The 21,697-nt window shown below is 45.5% G+C and overlaps 2 protein-coding genes across 3 annotated transcripts; both read right to left on the bottom strand.

The window, feature by feature from the left end:
• Window positions 1-1,635: 1,635 nt before the first annotated feature.
• Window positions 1,636-10,516, bottom strand: ITGB1BP2 (integrin subunit beta 1 binding protein 2). The gene is made up of 11 exons (XM_048515097.1): window positions 10,367-10,516; window positions 8,236-8,285; window positions 7,700-7,756; window positions 6,729-6,868; window positions 6,200-6,309; window positions 5,516-5,571; window positions 4,697-4,767; window positions 3,793-3,895; window positions 2,761-2,880; window positions 2,575-2,637; window positions 1,636-2,208 (listed from the first exon to the last, which is right to left on the bottom strand). The coding sequence occupies exons 1-11, from the start codon at window positions 10,428-10,430 to the stop codon at window positions 1,927-1,929; spliced, it is 1,116 nt and encodes a 371-aa protein (XP_048371054.1). The 5' UTR covers window positions 10,431-10,516; the 3' UTR covers window positions 1,636-1,926.
• Window positions 10,517-12,456: 1,940 nt separating this feature from the next.
• Window positions 12,457-21,565, bottom strand: LOC125443148 (mitochondrial ornithine transporter 1-like). Of its 2 annotated transcripts, XM_048515099.1 has the most exons (7): window positions 20,420-21,565; window positions 17,567-17,678; window positions 15,708-15,966; window positions 15,314-15,454; window positions 14,861-15,033; window positions 13,731-13,889; window positions 12,457-12,989 (listed from the first exon to the last, which is right to left on the bottom strand). In XM_048515099.1, the coding sequence occupies exons 2-7, from the start codon at window positions 17,634-17,636 to the stop codon at window positions 12,862-12,864; spliced, it is 930 nt and encodes a 309-aa protein (XP_048371056.1). In that variant the 5' UTR covers window positions 17,637-17,678; window positions 20,420-21,565; the 3' UTR covers window positions 12,457-12,861. The 2 variants fall into 2 exon arrangements, with proteins under 2 accessions (XP_048371056.1, XP_048371055.1); XM_048515098.1 differs by having other exon boundaries at window positions 17,567-21,565.
• Window positions 21,566-21,697: the final 132 nt, after the last annotated feature.

Below are 21,697 nucleotides of genomic sequence, written 5' to 3'. Positions count from 1 at the left end.
AGATTCTTCAGAGGCTCTAGGGGTGGCGAAAGCCATGAACAAGCTTGTTGGAGCAGCCGAAGGCTTATCGGCCGTTGCAAATAGATGCTTCTGGAAGACTACTACAGTAAGAAGGTAAGTGTTCCTCCATTGTCATTCTAAATCAGCTGGCATTCAAAGGAAGACTATTACCTGGAGATTGTATTTGGCTATCAAAGGCAATTACCAGTTATAAACCTATCTTGCATGTGTTTTGCCCAGTGGTGGGATCCAAACATTTTAATAACAAGTTCTGAAGGTGGTGGGATTCAAACAGTGGCGCCACCACACACACGCACCTCCAGTCCCTATTGGGCAGGGAGGTTGCTTTAGTAACCCCTTCTCGGCACTCAGAAAAAATTAGTAACCACTTCTAGAGAAGTGGTGAGAACTGGTTGGATCCCACCTCTGGTTTTGCCCCGTCTTCTTCTAAAGACACCTAATGCCATCTTCAGCCACTCCTGCGACACAGTGCCAGGAAAAGCTGTAGTTAGTGGGGTGAGCTTCCATTTCAGGTTCTCTCAGTGTCTCGACAGCAATGCCCAGACTACAAGTACAACCAGCATCCGGGAAGCAATCCACTGGTGAAACAGCAACCACATCAAGACAAAAGAACAAATAGCCACTTTGAAGAGGGAAAGCAGGAGATAAATATTTAAATAAATATGAGACGAGTCAGAACACCGAGATACATACTTATAGTCAATGCAGAGCATGGCCTATGATGAAAGCTGGCTGTTGTAACATTAGATACATGTGTACCTATTATGTCTCTCTGACTGTGTCCTCTCCTCTGAAATCTGTTGGCTTGTCTCTTACCAAATAATGTTATTGTCCACCTGCAACATCCTTTTGAGAGCCCCAGGCAATGCACTGTGGCAAGAGAACATGATGGACTCTTTTATCTACTATTTCTAATCAGGCTGTTCTATTGTTCAAGTTCTATAAAGCAGCAGCATCAGAGGAGAGTTGCCTTCACCTGAAGGAGCAGGCTTGTAGCTTAGGGCTGCTGCTGGATACTAGCTAAAAGTTGGAGGATCAGGCTTTTAATAGTTTGTTCATTTTAATTATTTGCATGCTTTTTTGTGACTATCATGTTTCAGTTTGTAAACTACTTTGACCCAGTTCCCTGGAGTGGTGGTGTACATTTGCTAAATAAATATGGTCCTTTCTATTTGTTTACAAGCTGATTCATTCCACAACTTCTATCTTTACATTTTCCCTCCATCTTGACACTTGTTAGAACTGGTGGAAATTTTACCACAACAGCATTCACCATAGTCTCTGCTGTTTCTGAAGCCCCTTGAGTTCAGACAATATGCTGTGCAACTTGTTTGCCAACATTTTCTTTTTGACTAGATTCACTCTATTTTGTGTTCCTGCTGTAGGACTGTCTGGTTCTGTCAGGTAGAAAAAAAAATCAAACTGAGTCTGGCTGCATAGAAGCAAACCTGCTCAGAAAAAAAAAATCCACAGAGCTGTGGGGGTCTGGCATGTGCACACTGCCCCCAGTTAGCCAGTTTTACTCCCCATGTAGACAAGCATGAGTAAATACAGTGTCGGTAACAGTTGCAGGAAAGGTAACAGTTGCAGGAAAGTTTCAGCCTTGCCCCATACTCAACAAAACATATTTTATTTCAGAGGTAAGAAACATCTGCATACTGAGAGCCAAAAAGGTGCCAGTACCACAATCCCTGGCTCTCCACTGCCATCCCCTTTATCAATAGGCCAGGCAGCCCTAAAGGTCTCGCCAGAAGAGGAACAGTGGGTACTTCTGCCTCACAGCAACCACTCCTGCTGTACCACAGAGTTGCTGCCCTTCTAGTTTGTCATTGAGAGTAGTGCCTTCAAGGAGAAAAGGGCCACGATCTCCTGCCCCCAGCCTCAGAATCCAGTGGCCACAGGCACTCAGTTGCCATCAGAAACTGGGCTGGAAAGGGTCTTGCCTGGGCCTCCTTCCTCCCACTGCTCCTCATCTTCATCCGACCAGCTCAAGCTATCATCTGACTCCTCCTTGGGAGCTCCTGTGGCTTCCTGGCTTTCCACAGTATCTGCTTCCTGCTGCTGCTTGCCTTGGGCTCTGCTCTGTGGGTACTCCAATCTGGCCCAGGTGACAGGACTGCCCTTCGGTAAGGTAATTTCCACCTTGGAGGGCACCATAGCCACAGAGCTTTTCTCCACATTGATGACCTGGAAGAAGAACACAGTGATGACTCCTGACCTTTGTCAGAAAATAAAACAGAACCTCTAAGTAAGGATTGTTTGGGAAGGTCTTGATTACTAGACCCAGCAGCTCAAGGATGGCCATAATGGCAGCACAGCCAGCTGCATCCGCAAGGGAGCCTGCTCAAAGGCTCCAACCAAAGCAGCCTTTTATTCTTGTTCACTGAAACTACTACTGTTCCTAGCACAGCTCCAACAGCTGGATGACAGGCTGTTACTATAGACACTCATCAAGTAAGGCTTCACCCTGTCGCTGCAGCTGCCTTGACCCCAGTCTCTTCTCCAAAGGCATTTTTTAAAGTAGGGAACAAAGACAAGGATACTAAGACTTACCCCCCAGAGTTCCAGCTGTGCCTGGAAAATCTTGTCACCCTCAAAGACGACATGGATGTCGAGCTGTAAGAGGCAAGGAGAAGGACAACTATAATGGTTTGCCAATGCAGATTCCACGTGCAGATCAAGTGCCATAACACATCAGTTATGCTTCTTCATAACACATCAGTTGATAACCACACTTACCACAGTACGATTGGCCTTCACAAAACTGAGCTCTGGCAGAGGGGTCTTGGCATAGATAGTCACCACCACTTGGCTGATAGTTTGGTGCCAGTCATGCCGGCAAGACACCAGTTTCTTGTCCTGTTGACAAGAAGAGTTGGTTAATAGTATAACCCCCCTCCACAAGCATCTGTTACTAGAAACTAAGCACACAGACACCAGCCTTTCATACTTCTGCTACTAAGAACATAAGAGAAGATGTTCCTCCACCAAGCGTTCTGCTTGTTCACCTCTGAGCCGCAAAGTGTCATAAAGGGAAAAGAGGACCGGCCTAGCCAAAAGTTAACATTTGGAGGCCAACGCACAGAGTAGTCCAGCATCTACCCTTGTTCTCCATTTCCCTCAATATTCCTGCTTTGATCATCTCTCTCTCGCAGCCTCCACTGTTCATCTTGATGCCATTCTGGCTAATGGGAATTCTAATCTGTACTTCCAGAAGGCTGGGTCATGCAAGGAGGCTTGCTTTGGCTGAGGAGGACAAGGAATTAAGTTTAATAAAATAAAAAAATAAAAGAAGAGATCAGCTGGTGGTAGAGTAGAAACCCTTCTTGTTTCTGGTCTCAGCCTACCTCACTACTACTTTTTAATCTATCCTTCCTGTAAGCAGCTCATGGTAGTGTATGTTGTTTCCCCTTCTACCATTTTATCAGCCCGCATTCCCTATGAGGTGGGAGAGGCCGAGTGTGCCTGTGTCCAAAGTCACCTAGCAAGCTTCCATACTAGAGTAGGGATTTGCATCAATACCATAACACAATAGTAACTCTACAATAAGAATTTCAAAAAAGAACAGGAAGCCAGCACACACACACACTCTTGGTGAGAAACAGTGGGATTGCATTCCCAAACAGCCAAAGTTAGAAATGGACTTGATCTGGTAAGCTCTGTCTTGGGATGTGGCAAGAGGCATCCACAGTCTTCAGCGGCACAGTGTTCATTCAGGTCCTTCCCCCAATCCAGCATCTACACGGAGGGGCCTATGGGGCTGTCCCTCACCTGCTTTTTCTGCCAAGTGTGCTTCCCTCTGCTGCAGCCTTTCTGCTCCAGGAATGCAGTGAAGTCTGTTGTTTTAACTGCACAGCAGCTCCAATACTTCATGCTGGGGAGGATCAAGGAACCCGTGTTAGAGGGAAGCACAGGAATGAGACAAAGGGTTTGAGCTTGAGAAATAAGCCACGTTGACCAGAGAACATGTGGCAAAATGAATAGGTATTCTGCACTTTTCTCAAGATGGTAGTGGTGCCAAAAACTACTTGGGCATTGATAAAAAGGAGCGACAGTTCCAAAAAGAATCATCTCCTCTCACAGCCTTTCCAGCCTGCCAGTTAAGATTGCCTCTGAAGCTCAGCTTTCTGTGCCCCTTGCCTTCAAAGTGAGGTAGATGGCAACTAGAAACGAGGTTTTCTATGGTGTCACCTTGAGGTTCACCTGGTGCATACTTTACTTTCTTTTAGATGGCCAACTGAAATACATCTTTTTACCCAGATTTCTAATTAGGGATTTTATTTTATTATGTAGCTTTTCAAGGGGCCGCTTCTGTTTTATGGATGGTTTTTATTCTATTCATGTCTAATTACTTGTTTTTTAAATGGCTTGTTTTTATACTGTATGCTGCATTAAGCAGGACTCTACAGAGACAGTGTGGAAATATTCTAAATAAATAAATGAGAGGCAGAATTCAGCTCTTCTTTAAATGGATCTTGAGTGACAGCCAGTGCACTTGCGCTGACCAACCCAGAGATCATTTTGCCAGATTCATAGAAGAGACTAGGTTGGGAGAGAAATCTCTGCACTGGCAGGGGTTTGTCCTTGGCAGATGGAGGCCAAAATCTCCAAATATGGTTACTGACCTGAGCAAAGCTGGGGAAAGACGGTAAAGGTGAGTGGAGGAGTACCTTACCCCTCATGGAAGACAGGGATCCCAGGGTGGAATATGCAAGTCTCCATGTTGCTCTCTTCCCCCTGGTAAACCTGAAAGAACAGTGGGGGAAAGGTAACTAAAGCAACCTAGAAGGTCCCTAAGCCACCCCAGTTGGAGCAGCCCTTCCCTGAGCCCCCACCCCCCGTCACAGCCTCTGCTTTGATAATCCATTTCTTCTGGCAGCCACCAGATGCAACTAATGGCTCACTAGTAGTAGTAGTAGTAGTGATAAGTTTATTGTCTTGACCATGGGCCTTCATAATCTCCTCATACACAGCATCATAAAATGAAAACATATACAAAAAACACCCCATGTATACCGACATAGCTAAAATAGACTAAATTAGTACTAATATAAATATCCTTATCAGATAATGTTCTGTATTATTGCCCCCTTCATAATGCGGCCAGAACGAAGTTTCTCTCCACTTTATTGATGGGCTTAGAGTGCTGGACAGACCAGCAGAAGACTGTTTATCTGTTAAACAACAAATTCAGGGATGCTCTAGAGCCGTGGTGGCAAACCTATGGCACTCCAGATGTTCCGGGACTACAATTCCCTTTAAATCTCTGTATTTTATTTTAAACTCTGCAACACATGCCATTAAAGGTTGTCTGTCTGTCTGTCTGTCTGTCTGTCTGTCTGTCTGTCTGTCTGTCTGTCTGTCTGTCTGTCTGTCTGTCTGTCTGTCTGTCTGTCTGTCTGTCTAGACTCTGATGATGGAAAAGCACAGCTTCCTTGGAGAGGCAGTTCCAAGGCTAAGAGTCCACAGGCAGGTCCACAAAGACACAACTCACCGCCTTGCAGCCAGAGTTCTTGCAGGTTGTGCCAAGGTTCGCCTGCAGGATAGCACCTGCAACAACCAGAAACCGGGTCAGGGGATTTCAGAAGAGCCCAAATTATAGCTCCAAACTCTAGTCCGATTCAACATGCAATCTAGTGGGATGTTTAAACCTCTCTAATGTATACCCTCAAGATTTTCAGATTGGACCAGGAAACTAAGCACAGTACCCAAAAAGGCAAGTAGGTTGGGACCAGAGGGTATCTGTACATGCCAAGCCCAGTCTACCATAATATAATCAGTGTTCTACTCCTGGATTCCAATAATTCATATTTTCATCCAGCAGGGAATATGTGGTCGCCAAACAGAAGAGAACCCTCAAACTCAGCATGGGTTATACTGTGCAATTTTGTTATCAGGTGTAATCTAGCCCTGGCAGTAGAGGTATTGGCTGGACTTCCAAACCCTCCCCCCACCTCATGTGGAGACTCCCAAAACCAAAGTTTACTTCCTGCCAGCCTGCCCCCACCCCCACATACAATGGAGGTTTGGCCCTTTACACCTGCAACTTCTCAAGCCTGTTTCCTTATCCCAGGAGGATGCAACCTTCAGATTCTCCTTGAGGTTTCAGACAACAATACACAAATCCCAAGCACAAAGCCCTTCCCTTCCCAGTCCTGCCTCTTTCTCCCTTTCTCACCAGTGTCTTGCACTGTTGATTGCTCCTTGGATGACAAATCCAGCTTCTTTAGGGCCTGCTCTAAAGACCCAGATACCTTCACCGGCAGTAACTTCATTGGTTCATCTGAACTGGAGAAAGCCAACAAGAGAGGTTTGGGGAGCTTTGAAGGCTCGGAGCTAACATAAATCTTCAAGGAAAAAGAGTTGCCAGCAGGACAGGAACCCTGCCACTCCCTGGCTCCTTTTTCACACAAGATAGCATTAATTCATGAAATGCTCTGCTACTAACTCAGAGGTGATTCAAATCCCTGGGAACTGATATGACCATCACTGACTATTCACTAGGGCAACTTAATGAAACCTACTACAGAGGCAGTCTACCCTTGAACACCAGATGGTTGGACTGAGAGAACAAAGGAAGGCTCCAGCCGTCACACTCTGCCTTTGCACTTCCCCAAAGCATGTAATAGGTCACATTTCTCCTAAACCAGTCATATGCCATTAGCCCCAGGAGGAAAACACATGCATGGCCGTTCCCACAGGCTCACCTGGGTCTCTCACGCTCCATCATCTCTGCCGACTTTGGCCCCTGAACAATGATCTCCGAGCTAGTTTTGTTCTTTGACTCTTCCAAGACCACCTCAGGCTCTGGGGGCTTCTCATTGCTGTGACACCCTTTCGCACAGCCCTTCAAGAACAAAATGTAGAGTTGGACTTTTTGCCTGCAGCACAGTGGTCACTAAAGCGCTCTCTCTTACAGCAGTGAAAAATGCCCTAACAGGTGGACAAAATCTCCTCGACTCCCAAGATATGCATTTACTTGCCTCTTACACTACATTCGCACATCAATGTACTATGAAATATTTGAATGTTCAGGATTCCAAAGCTGTGAGAGCAGGCAAGCATGAGATCAGTTTGTGAGTTTGTTAGTCACTGATGGACACAAATGCAGGACTGCTTCCCTCTGTCATAGCTATATTGTAGAGTGTACCAGCTCCGCTGTAAATGTGAACTGTTCAGCTGCTCCATGCCCCAACTACTTGCATTGCATAATTGTGGAATATCAATCACAAGACAGGGGATGTTCAGTACTTTGTTCGCTGAAGGGCCAGGGTTGATCCCTGGCATCTTCATTTGAAAGATTACTGGTAGCAGGTCTTTCTCTGATGGGCTGGGTAGACCCTACTGTGGTACTTAGCCAGTGATTTGACTTGGAGAAGATTGTGTTTTCAAAACTAAATTGGAAGATCAGAATCATTGCCCTATTATGCACTTCACAGAAATAATTTTCACCTGTAGATCGAGTAACAGGCTTCAAATAAATGCAACTCATGTTTTTAACTAGCCCAGGTTTCCAAGACAGGACATGAATTCAAAAACTTGATTCATATTGACGATTTAGCAGAGATCAGCTCCTGACCTCAAGTAGCATATAGGAACCAGGCAAGGCCACAAGAAGCAGAACCAGGCAGCCTCAAAAGGCAGTTGTTCAGAAGGGGGACAACTGACACAGACATACCTTTATAGAGAGGAATTCAGAGAAGTCGGTGGTTCGTTTTTTGCAGCAAGACCAGCCCTATGGACAACAACTGAGCATGAGCATCCCATTCCTTAATAGAGCAGCCATTAATATAATCACCAGTGATGGGCTGAGATGTTCTTATGGCAACCAGTGGGGAAAGTAAATTTTGGAACAGGCAGAACAGGATCGCAAAGAGCACCACTTTGCAAATGGCAGCAGACTGTTTTATGCAGCAAGCAAGAAGCCGCTACAAACACACTGCCTGCCCACTACTTTCCCCATGGAAAAGCCCCTTGTTGGGTAAGTGTTACTTGGCCTTTAGGGGAGTGAGAAGGACCAGACTTGTTGGCTACTAGAAACCATAGTTGGCTGCTAAACCCCAACCAAAATGTGTGACAGCCCTGTGCAAATGCTAGTGCAATCCTTCCTTTTCAGTCCATATACCTGCCTGTTGTGCAGCATCCATAGAACTCCACATAGATCATCCTGCAAAGAATTCTACTCAAAGAGTTTCAGCTCTGAGGCCCACTCACCTTCAAGGCATCATGGAAGATAGGGAAACCTGGATGATGGAGACAGGAGTCTGGAAGCACGAAACAAAACGGGAAGCAGCAATTTCAGCAAGGATCATAGATTCTCATGACCCAAACCAACCCTTGGGCTATTCTCACAAGTAAAGGCTGGAGGGAAGTATGAAATAAAAATCCCAGACTACAGAGACAGGCAGATTACAACTTTGGTGCTGCATGTGGCCCATGGGAACTTTTCATCCAGCAGTACTAGAGAGGGAAACACAAAAAGCCGGCATCTGACTTTAAGTTTCCAAAAGCACATTGAGACCCAGATGTGGTTCTCAGGATCAAAAATCCCCCTGCAGCATGTTCTACCGGAAGTTAATTCTGCAGCAATTAGAGGCTGCATCTTCCCACATAATTGCATCACCTTCTGTGCCTACACAGTATATTAAACCAATTCTATGCTCCAGTAGCATTTTCTCCTGATGTTTCACCTGCATCTGTGGCTGGCATGTTCACATGATCCTCTGAAGATGACAGCCACAGATGCAGGAGAAATGTCAGGAGAAAATGCTACTGGAACACGGCCATACAACCTGGAAAACCCACAAAACTCCAGTGATTCCGGCCGTGAAAGCCTTCAATAATACATTAACCAGAACATAGTTTGAATTCTAGGTCCTGTTGGGCTTTTACTTTGGGTTATTTTTATGCAGAAATATGTGGCCTTCCAAATAGATACCATACCACCAGTGGTGGGATTCGGCAGAACCTGTTGTTAAAATGATGCCTGTGAACAACCAGTTGTTAAATTATTTGAACCCCACCACCGGAACCGGTTGTTAAATTATTTGAACCCCACCACTGCATACCACCCTTACTGCAAAGACTGTCCATGCTAGTACAGGCCACTTGGGTCAAAAGCTCTTCCACCTCAGCTTTCACACTTTCACACTTGGAAGCAGATTCTGCCTCTGTCCTTGCACAGTTCCTCCTGACAAAAGCTGGCTTAGACTTGGAGCATTGCACTCAGATAAAGAGGATCAGAAACCATTCAAGAGTCCCTTCATGTCTATTTGCTTCCAAGGGAGATTCCAAAGCTGTCATTCTTGGGTTGGAAGGAGATATTTGAGACGCTCGTGTTTACAGCCTGTGCCTTTTTGATCTCCAGTCTGAATCAGGCACCTGCCACAACTTGCCTGCCAGCAGCATCTACATGCTTCCAGAAGCCCCAGATGTCAGAACTGAGAGGGCCCCCAGTGTAAAACATAACTCAGAATTTTGAAAACTAAAATATTGTACACTGCACACTGCCTCTGCCACCATTGTCCATGTGGCTGCTGGTGAAATTTGGCCAAGACTACCAGCATTTCTGACTTACAGTATTTCTGAATGGCAGATCTTTTGCCTTGGAGACACCATGCTTTCTTCCTCAGATGTTCACAGACTGGATTCAGTTAGACCAGGGGTAGGGAACCTGCGGCTCTCCAGATGTTCAGGAACTACAATTCCCATCAGCCCCTACCAGCATGGCCAATTGGCCATGCTGGCAAACAGATAAGGCTGGATGGGAATTGTAGTTCCTGAACATCTGGAGAGCCGCAGGTTCCCTACCCCTGAGTTAGACAGTGATGCCAGGAACTCTGCATATGCTCAAAGGCATTTCTCTTTATTCCTATGACATTGTAGCCTGCACCAGATGGTTATCTATCAGACTTATCTTTGGGCATCATCAGATGTTGCAGTGTACATTTGAGAATATGGATAACAAAACCATTTTCCTCTGGGAAATATCTGCCTAGAGCTAGTTTCCTCTTTTGTTGTTTCCTTAGAGATTTTTACTTTTCAAAACACTGTGTGACAAGCAGAAATTCAACAGGGGAATCTCAGTGCATGTCTCTCTGCCTACTGGAAGGAATATCGCCTGCTGGATCTGCCAGTCACACAACTGCTAAGGGACAAGAGCGCTTTCAGGAGACAAAAAATGGACTACACATAATGGTTGTATTTGAAATGTTAGTAACAGTAAACTAGACATGCACTCTTGAGCAGCAAATTGTAACTCCCGGCAAATTCAAAGCAAGGCATTGTGGGATTTCGGAGACCTGGGCAACCAACTAGCTCTTCCCCAGCCCTAGTCCCTGCTTACCATGGGTGTTCTCCTCTGGGTTAAATCTCTGCCCACAGCCCCTGTTGTAACACAGCAAAGCCATCTCCTGAACGTGATGCTCACAAAGCCACCTCCTGTCCCCAAGTTGGGACAAGCCCTGCTTCAGGCAGGCATCCTTGTCAGTCAAAGGTTCTCTGCTGCACTGCAAGTAATTAAGTTTGGCTATCTTTAGCAGCAGCAAAGGGGTGGGCTTGAAACTGGAGCCTAGCCCAAAAATGGGCATGCAACCACTCAGCCTCCAAGAATCATCTAGCTGCCCCCAAGGGGAAAGAATGTCACATGGGGTGGAAAGCACACTGAGAGCAGGTCTGGGTTGTGTTTTGTTTTTTTCTTCTTTTCTCCATGCATGACTCAGGGACTGTTTTTTCCCTTGCCTACATCCTTACATCACAAATGCGCCAACACTGGTTAAAGCCGTATCTCCTTTATCCCCTGCAGATGTGCACAGAAAGATGATACTGTTTATATATCGGCAAAAAATTATCTCTCATCACTTTCTAGTGTTCTAGTGTTCTCATCACTTTCTAGAGTCACCTTGGGCATTCCTGTAGCTTCCCTTCAGATTGATAGAGAGCTAGCTTGGCTAGAAATTACGTTGTTAACCCTAACTTATTATTTTCATCTAATTTATTCAATCTTAAATGGTTACCAAAATTGTAACAAAAACCCAAAACCTAAAACTGACCATTGCCCTATTCTCGGACTGCGCCCTAGAACTCAATGTAACACTAAGGCAAGCCTGAGCCCCTGCCCTTGCCTTAACCTTAACCTTAACCCTAACCCTAATTTATTAATTTTATTTAATTTATTCAGTCAGAAATTGTTCCCAAAATTGTAACAAAAACCCGAAAGCTTAAACTGACCACATTTCACCTGCATCTGTGGTTGGCATCTTCAGAGGTGTATCACAGAGAGAAGTCTGTTATAAGAGAAGTCTGGACACAGTGTATAACAGAATTCTCTCTGTGATACACCTCTGAAGATGCCAACCACAGATGCAGATGAAACATTAGGAACAACATCTGCCAGACCACGGCTATGCAGCCCAGAAAACTCACAACAACCAACATTGAAAATGTTGCTGTTTGAGGTGTGGGTGGGGTATCTACCCTGAAATAGCATCACTTTCAATGTTGTTTAAACAAGGGAACCCAGAGTCTCCCTTTAAGGTGGATTTAAAAGGAGAATCTGGGCTCTCTAGTTTAAACAACATAATAGTGATGCTCTTTCAGGGTGGATCCCCCCCTTCAAAAATAGCATCACTTTCAATGTTGTTTAAACTAGGGAGCATGGGTGTGTTTAGATTTGTACGTTGGGGCATGTTCTATAACGTGATGATGACTTTGAGATGACCTGATGCAAAAAAATGTTGTTTGGTCGTGGTGGGGGAGGGTGGCCACCCATATGGGGTGGGGGGCACAAAACTCAGATTTTATCTTGGGCTCCATTTTCCCTAGCTACGCCTCTGGTTGTACCACCTGCTATAGTTTGGTGACTGCGTTCATGTCCATGTAGGTACCTCTGCAGCATTTGAGAGAGACTTTAGAATATTTTAAATGGTATGTGTGAAAATGTTTCAAAATCAGACTGCCAGATTAGCACCCACCCAGAGAGACCCTTTTGAGTGGTCTTTCTGCCATTTCAACTGTGGGAGTGGGGCATCTATGACACAAGATCAAGCAATCAGCAAAAGTAACACATGTAACTTTGAGAGGGGGGAAGTCATACTTACAAAGCTCCACCTATCCCTACCTAATCATTACCAAGAAGGACTGGTGCTAAAAGTAAACAACAGGTGCTTGGAGAGGGATACTGGGGAAGCCAGACATTAGCAGAAATGTTTTAATTTGTCTATTAACCACAAGGAATCAGCCTTCTAAGGATTTGCAGAAGATACCAGGATTACAGAAACCAAATGTATTTCTAGGTTTCCCAGGAACCCACACAAAACTGTACATCAGCCAGTATAAAAACACTGTGAGAAAAGAAAGTGAGAACACTGAGCTAATTTCCATGTCACAGGATCTAATTCCACCAGTGGCATAAAAAGATTGCACATGGACCAGAAGCAGCTGAGACATACACTTTTATTGTACTAAAAAAGAAGACAGATTCTTTCAAGAACATTAGCCACATGACATGGAGGTAAGGGAGGCAATGGGAGAAGGCTATCTTTGGTCATTTCCCATCACTCATCTCCCACAATACACCCTGCCGTTCCTAGGGGGGAAAGGTCTTTGTTGCTGCAGGTCTTTAGGACATATGCCAAGGGAGGATGACTCTGGCTGTCTCCTACTTCCACCCCACCAACAGACATCCTGAAATCCAAAAAGGCCTGCTCTCTCTCAAGCCTGGTGTGTCCTGTAAAAACTCCTTGAGAGGGCTTGGCTAAAAACAGTCCCATTAAAACGGAGAATTTCAAGTGCTGTTCCACCCTGTACAAGAGTCTCTTGTTCTAGGACCCGCCCCTGATGTCAGGTTGTCCTTTCAGCCAGGCTGGTCAGTTTTTTCTGGGTCATTTCATAGGCGAGGAAGAGGGCACCATTGGAGGGCAGTGCTCGGATCACTGTAGGCATCAGGCCAGAATAAAGAGCCATCACACCTGCAACATAAATACCAGGCAAATCAGTAAGGCCACAAAGCAATCTTTGGAGAAAAGATCATCATAAGTATAGCCCATTCTCTTCACACACATTATATTTGTTTTGATATTTATACCCTGCTTTAATATCCCAGGAGCACCCAGAGTGGCTTAAGAAGAAGAGTTTGGATTTATACCCTGCTTTTCTCAACTGTAAGGAGTCTCAAAATGGCTTACAGACTCCTTCCCTTCCTCTCCCCATAACAGATACCCACAGGCAGAGCAAGGGAAACTGTGCCCGGGGTGCTTGTGCCCCTGCTGCGGTGCTGCCCGCCTCCGCCCCAGAACGCCCCCTCCATGGCCTGGCCACACCTCCACAGTGGCTCCATCCAGGGCGTTGTGCCCCCACCAGCCCTGTGGATGCAACGCCACTGCAGGCACCTTGTAAGGTAGGTGTGGGAGAACTGTGACTAGCCCAAGGCCCCCCACAGGCTTCGTGTGGAGTGGAGAAACAAATCTATGGAAGAGTGGTTCACCAGATTAGAGCTCGCTGCTCTTAACTATTATACCACACTGGCTCTCATTGTTCTCCCTTCCTCCAACAGTCCTGTTAGGTGGATTATATTGAAAGTGACTGATTCAGTGGTGTGAATTCACTAGGTGAATTCACTAGCTTCCATGGCAGAGTGAAGATTCAAACCTAAGTCTCTGAGATTCTCCGTCCAAGATTAACTGCTGACCAGGCTTGTATACAGCACTTGCCTTCAGTCCGTAGGATGTGCAGGAAAGAAAGTAGAAAGCCATCTTGCCGCCCAGCCATAGATAACACCTGAATCCGAGACTTCACTGAATCAATGGGATAGACAGCCAGCCAGAAGGCAGCACCACCAATTCCACCACTCACTGTGACAGGAAGAGCTCCTAAAAAACAAAGCTGCCCTTATTGGTCATTGATAGTTGATAAGTGGATGATGCGTAAGGGCCAGATAAACTCTCAGAACCTTCTGGAAACCTCCAAACCTCACAGAATGCTCCATCACCTGAACTCATTATAGTACCAGGGTTCAAATGTTGGTTTTCAGAGTTACCAGATTTGGCCCAGAATCTGAATGCACCAAGGCTCATCCACACATTCCCCACAACTGAACTGAGACAGAAACTGTCAGCAGAGTTTATACACTTGCTGAAATGCAAAGGCATTCCACACAGGCAATGGCAGCAAGAAAGTCAAGTTAGAATGGGCCTCAGAGGATTGTCCATCACCAACTAACAGAGAATCTAGTGTATTATCCATAGCAGCTTCCCAAAGAAATACTCAAATACAACCCTGGCATTGGTCTTAGAGCTAAGATGCTCCAAATGTTGAAGTCAGTGTCCTGTCAATTCCCTGCTTGCATGTTGCAATTGCAGAACATTCCCAACACCTTTGTCTCCTAGCTTCCTTTGCTAATTACCCAAGCAGAAGCCTAATTCCTGTGGTTCAGTGTATTTCGTCCAACAGAACCTCTGGGACTGTTCTCTGTCTTTCCAACTAAGTCCCTCCAATTCCTGAACAAACAGAGCAACAACCAGCAGGGGCATAGGGGGAGAAAATGGCGCCTGGGTCAAAATGGCACTCCACCCTACCCCCCACCCCCACTTATCTTTTTCTGCCGGCTGAAAACGGGCAAGGCTGGTGGGGCAGGGGCGGGGCAAGGGGGAAGGGTCAGGGGTGATTTTCTGCCCCCACCGGTGCGCGCCCGGTACATGGCACACACCGTGTCCCCTTATAGCTACACCTCTGACAACCAGTAACATCAAGTTGCACTTATCAGGCAGTCTTGATGTACCACATTCTGCTTTGTCCTCTTCTCAAATTCCTTCATCCTGAGGTCCCCATTAATGTTGCTTACCCAACTCCTCCTTTGACTGCCCAGCCTGGAGAAAGAAGCTGCGACTGACTTCGTAACCCCCAAAGAAGAAGAAATAGCCAGGCACCTCCCGCAGCCACGTACTGGTCAGGCCTTGGAAGAAACCCAGGGGGCCCTCTGACTGGAAGATGGCTTTCACCACGGCCCACGTGGAGCTGCAAGATGGAGGGAAATCCTGTGACCCATAAACCGAGTGGAGGAAGAAAGAAACTAACTGTACACACTTAATGCAGTAATAATCCAAGCAAAATGAAATGTAAATATAACTTCTGCTTGCAATACAGGATTAATTTGAGAAACTAATCGACTACAAGATACATCAACAGTCACAACGTGACCCTTAAAAGGAGTTCAACAGCTTTGAGAAAGAACATTCTATTGACAGCTATGGGTCGTGGCTCCTAAACGGAACTTCTGTGACTTGTCTCTGAGTACCTGCGTTGTGAAAGAGTTGTCTGTCCTGTAACTTTCATCTCATGGAGAGCTTGCATCCGGCATTTCACTAACTCTGTGGGACATAGAACCATGGAGGAGAACACGGAGGAGAAGGAGCCAGCAATCGCACTGTGCCAGTCACTGTAATGGAAGAGAGATCCTCAACAGGAGAAAAACAATTACGAAACTCATCTCCAACCCATACTAAGAAGCAGATCTGAACTAGACCCTCGAGACTCCTAAAATCCCTATTGCAGGTTGTGTTTTGCCAGCCAAAAGGAGCCAACACAGTGAAGGCCCTACTTGGAGGCACCACCACTAGGCCACTTCCTCTTGGGGCTGAGTACCATTTCGTGTCTGCGCTATCAAGCTCATGCACAAGAAATTTCCCTACCTGAGCTCCACAATGTTGCCCAATCCAAAGAGCTGCCTCACCAATTGCTGGCAAAACCCATAGCAGGCAAACAGCACCGCATTCTCGGCAATGTTGGCCAGCAAGGCAGGGGTGGTGCCCTGGTAGAGACCATACATGCCCTCCTGCTGGTAGGTCTTGACTGAGCAGTCGAAGAAGCCACGGTACATGGCTGGAAATGTCTGCATCTTCACCTTGATGGTGTCAAAGGGCTGTCCGCTCACCACACAGGCTACTCCTCCTGCAATGAATCCCATCATTTCATGTTTCCAAAATCTACTGTAATCCACACCTTTCCAAAGCTACCATGTGAAACGTAACTGGATAGAGAACTCCAAAATGAGAGCCCCTGACTTCTGCACTCACCAACATGATGGACATTTTTCTAAGCAACTAGAATGGAGCCTCTCCTGAACTAATGTGTCTGGACTACAGGAACACTTATGGTCATCCATCAGCTTGGTCAGAAGACCAGTTTGAGAAGATCAGCAAAGCTGGTAGTGCAGTACTGTTATAAGGCCTGCCAATAAATCCTGTTGCCACAAACTGTTTCTACTTCCCTGCCTCTTTCACTTAGTAAGCTGACAACTGGAGGAAAGCTGTAGCCCAAGGCTGCTAAGCTGGCCTGTCTAGCATGTTGTGGGCAGCACAGTTTAGTAGTGCAGATCAGAGTTAGGGTTCTTTCAGCCATTCAGGCAAAAAGAATAACAACAAGGTTATCCAAGCTATACTCTGTTCTACATAAAGATGACAGTAGATTGTATATTTCTCCACCACAGAACAAAGCATGCTGGACCTTCTTTGTTGTAGAATGCTCCACCAGGGTCCTAGTGCCTATCTCACACTACTTCCTCTCCCCTCATCCATTCTAAAGTTTGAAAGTAAAAATAAATTTTGGCATAAACTTCTAAATCTACAGAAGATGTAGAAAAAAGCTTGAGTCAGTGGCACCTTTAAGGCCAACAAAATTTTATGCCATAAAACATATCAAATTACCATGTTCAATAATGCACAAAATAATGGTTTGGGAAAGACAGTTCGTGAAAATGCATGATAATTCTCATATTCGTTCAGGACTATATTCTAATGTGGATGCATACAACTTTCTCAACTGCTGCAGCTCAACTGACTGAATTATCAACTTTATGTGGAACTGAGCATCGATTAAAGATCATAGATAGACCCAGAGGTGGGATCCCACAGGTTCTCACAGGTTCCCGAGAGTAGGTTACTAATTATTTGTGTGTGCTGAGAGGGGCTTACTAATTGGTGATTTTGCCATGTGATTTTTGTCTTAGTTACACCCCTCCTCTCAGCAGTAGCACACAGAACTTGAAGCAGTCTAGCAGGAGATGCACCGGCGTTCATGGCAGCCTGCGCCTGCGTGCATCTAAGCTCTCTGGGCTTCAAGGACTACAGTGCAGCAGCTGCGTCATGGCCTCAAGCAAGCAGCCCTCTGCCTCCAGGAATGCCCTGCCCCCAGAATGCCCGGCCATGCCCCCATCGTGCCCCGCCCAGCCCCATTGGCGCTACGCCACAGTTTGAATCCCACCACCATGGGAACCTGTTACTAAAATTTTTGGATCCCACCACTGGATAGACCACTCTTCCAACCCATCCCAGATCCACAAGAGTCCTTCCCTATTCCTCACTTTGGAACTGAGTCTTCCATCATTCTTATCCACATCATAAACACTTTCCTATACTTTGCAGTTAGGGCCCCAAGTCCACCCCAACGGACCATCCTTGGTCTTTAATGATCTCCTAATAAAGGTTTACTGTACTGATCTCCTTCAGAGGGGATGTGCTCCATTTATCAATCTCCCATCTCTCAGACTCACCTGCAGCCCCTGCGGTGAAATCAATAAGCATTTGCACCAGTGGGTGAACTCTGGTTTGTTCAGAAGGCATCTCTGTGAAGGCAAGAAAAGTGCAGGGGTCCAAAGCAGATTTCTAGGGTGGGGGACAGAAACATAGTTAAAGCCAAGAAGGAGTTAGCAGATCCAGCCAGCTTTCTCCCACTGTCTCTGAATAGTTTATTTCTGCACAGAAGGAATTGGTGCTGGGTGTGGGAGAACAGCAACAATTATATGAATCTTTATGGAATATGATGGGTGGATTATGATGTCTGCAACATGAGAAAGGGCCCAGAATGTAGAGATGAGCCATACATCCTCCCTGGGGTGTGTATGCAGCAAACACAAGAAGCCTGGGCGAAGTAAATGGGGTGGGGCATGACTCTTCCATCGTGCTTCAGGCAGCTGATGTTACAGAGAAATGCTACACCCAGACTCTTATGGAGAAAGGAGGGTGGGGAGGAGCAATCAATCATTAGTCCATGAACAGCAGTCTGCTCCTCCAGTCCAGTCTTGGAAGATGAGCACTACATAACAATGCTGTCAGAGGATTGAGCGGATAGAAATCTTTTAAGGGGGTGCTAGAGGAATGGAGGCAATCAAACTTGTGTCCTCAACAATCTAACCAGAGACCAAGAGATGCCCTTTGAATTACCACAGAAAAAGTCAGCCTGGGTTGGGAGGGAATGCACTACAGACATTCACAGGTGGAGCTATTCATTACCTGGTGCTAATTATGATCAGCTGCTTCTCGCTGCAGGTACTCTTAAAGGGGAATCTACAGGGTAGGTTCAAAGTGAGGTGACCCCACAGTTATTGAAGGTTGCCACGTTTTCTAGTAAGGCTTCCGTGACAGGCAGCAATTCTGATAGATCTTGGTCTATTCCTGCAGGCTGGGGAGCACTCTCTGTGCCATCAAAGCCGCACAAGTGCCCACCCCCTTTCCAGGAAGTGCTGCTGGTAAAGTTGTGTGGACATATTTACTCTTACAGCTGTTTGTTGGTGTGTGTGGGGGAAGGAATCTTCCCAGACCTTGTTCATGGCAACTATCCATTTAAAAATGGACTTATCAGGTATGAGTATTTTATATCAACATTATACACAATTATCTTTTTGAACAAAAGGTATTTTTATTTGTATTCATTCCTAGTATATAGATGCATTTCATGATTCAGAAGAAGTTGGTCCAGACTCCTATGTGGCCACAAGTACATCAGACTGAACTATCAGAGGTGTACATAAGCAGGGCAGGGTAGGTTCCACTGTGAACCCTTCACATTCTGTTTCTGATCAGGGTTGTCTCCTTGCTCTCTCCAGGCAGCTGGGATCCAGGAGGTGGTGCTGATGTCCGTCAGAAATCCATCCACTGCTGATGTTTAACCTTTGCCTGGGATTGCAATGAGATCAGATCCATGCAAGAAAATATAAGCTATTTGAAAGATGAAATGTCTGGAGAATGAACTCTCAAAAGTCAGGAATGGATGACAAGGACTAAGATATCTCCATGTGACACAAAGAATTATCAGTAGAAAGAAGTAATAGTGATCATTACCTTAGCTGGCTTTGCAGGGCAATGATAAAGTACCTATAATAAAAGCCATCAGAGATAATGGCCATGCCAAAGCTAAAGTACTTGCCACAACAGAAAACTTCCAAAGTGAGACAATACAGAGAATAAGTGGGGAGGGAGGCTCCATCATGGGCCAGGTTGCTCCATGGGTCACAGTCTTTAGAACAGTTTTTACCACATCAGCATACCAATCAAATAGCCTGGCTACTGTTTTTACATTTTAGATTCAGCCTGCCAATGGAATTTTGTTAACAGCAATGTGTATTGGTAACTTGGGTCAAAACAAGTATGTAGCATGACAGACAATTTTAAAAATACTGAAACCTACAGAAGATGTAGAAAAAAGCTTGAGCCAGTGGCACCTTTAAGACCAACAAAATTTTATTCTTGGTATGAACTTTCATGCGCATGCACACTTCTTCAGATATATTAATCTACAGAACATGTGCTTATCGTGTTCAGGGATCCTTGGAAGGCTAAGGACAATCCAGGCTACATGTCGGTGATTACCATGCAGCTGAGCTCTGCCTGCCAAGTTTATGCACGGGTGAAATTCCAGTTGATTACCACTCCTGACAGCCTCATGCCAAGTAACCTCAGCTGCCCTTTCTACTCCTCACCATGCCTTTCTCTTTCATGCCAGCCTCAAAGAATACTAATAGTGCTTCTGTGGTAGCTGTTCAACTAACCTCTGTACATTAGATGGGAGGAAGCTCATTCAGATACAATAGCTGTTATGCAGTTGAGGGCAGAAGGTTTGAAGGCAAAGCACCTCCATTTGAAGAGGAACAAATTCCCTTGATATGGTTACATTCACAAGCAGTTGCAAAGAATGCTGTCAACAGCTTTCTACACATTGTAACTCAAAAGAGGATGCGTGGCTGTGGTGAAGCATCCACATAATCCACTGTAGACCTTGTTAAACATGCCCGTTTCCCCACGGTCAGGAAGCCTCAGCATTTGCAAGGTCACATTCCTGCCCAGCTGGGGAAGGGGAATAATCTGCTGGATGCTTTACAGAACTCCAGAATATTAAGCTGCAGTCCAGTTGAAAACTTGCTGCCATATCATTACTGGTATGAAAGGAGTGGGCAAAAAGGGCCCCTCCCAATTTGTTGGCTGCCATTTTCTCTCATCTCCCACTCCTCATGCAATTAAACCCAAATGGAATTGCAAGTACTGGAAACACAACATTGTAGCTGAATAATTGATGACGTTACTCATACCCTCAGCCCAATTCTTGAGAAAAATTAAAGATATCTACATACCAACAGTTCCAGTGGCCAACAGCCCTGCTGTGCAAAGAACTCCACAGCTGACAATGCTTGGAGTCTGGATGAACTTTGAGCACTGCCAGAGCCCCTTCCTCTGCTATCATCCAGCACACCTTGTTTATATAGGGCTGAGGTTCTTACGGAAAGAGGTTATCTGGGCTAGCTCTTATCTTGGATTATGCTGTTTACAACAGGTTCCGACTGGTTGACTGCAGCTTCCCAGAACATTTCTAGACAGGAGGCAAGCTGCTGTGAACTTACTTCAGAAGTCTACTTGTGAGAGCTGGCTTGCCTTTACACTGACCTGCAACAGGAGGTTCTTTATGCCCAGCCCCGCTGTGCCCAGATACCACTGAAGCAGCAAGCCGAGGATTGTAGGCAGCAAACTATGGACTATTAGCAGCCAACAACATGGGCAATGCTTGGTATTGAGTTGCATTGCGAATAGAAAGTGTGGCTTTCATGGCTGCCAAAACTGTTTCATTTATTTAGGCAAGAGCATTAATATTTTTCTCCAGCAGATAGTATCTTGCTATAGCAAAAACAGACCTTTGCTAAAGGACTCTTGCTTTTGGCTCCAGTGCACCTAACTCATTATTTTGCAGATAAACTCTTGCTCCTTCCAAATCAATTTATCTACCCCTGGAGGAAACAGTTGAAAAATGACTGCTTTTACAGGAGGACTTTTATTCATTCTCCTGCAGACTCTGACAGGCAGCCTGCATTCCCATGAGGGCCCCAGAGAGAGGCACAAGTGTGGCATCTTTCTCTACTCCTACCTGGACCCTAAGGTCCCACATAAAAACTTTTCTATCTGACATAAAAACCCTTTAAAGAGCTAAGGGCAACCTATCAGCCTTTCCCCTCCTCCACTTTTATCTTCAGTGAAACAGGTCAGATTGAGAACTACTGGCCCAAAGACACTTCATGAACTTCAGGTCTGAGTGAAGATTTTAACCTGTTCATCCCCATATAGGTATTAATTACTAGATGCCACACTGACTTCTAAGAAGCCAACAAAATTGAAAACAAAGGCATCTGGTGAATACTAGAACTGTCCACACAGCCAGTAGACAAGAAACAGCACATGGATTTTGCAAAGGCAGAAACAAAACAGAAAAGCAGATAGGAAGATTCTGAAGCACAAAATCCCAGAGATTGATGATTTGGCTGCCATTTCCAAGAAAGTCTGAAAAGCCAACTGCTTGACCCCCCTCTAGTGGCAGAAAAGGAGAAATGTACCATCTCATGAAGCAGAAGAGACCACCACAC

Source organism: Sphaerodactylus townsendi, linkage group LG13 (genome assembly GCF_021028975.2).
Source record: "Sphaerodactylus townsendi isolate TG3544 linkage group LG13, MPM_Stown_v2.3, whole genome shotgun sequence".
Classification (NCBI taxonomy): domain Eukaryota; kingdom Metazoa; phylum Chordata; class Lepidosauria; order Squamata; family Sphaerodactylidae; genus Sphaerodactylus; species Sphaerodactylus townsendi.
The sequence above is the reverse complement of the archived record's forward strand: the minus strand, read 5'-3'. Positions and strand labels throughout refer to the sequence as shown.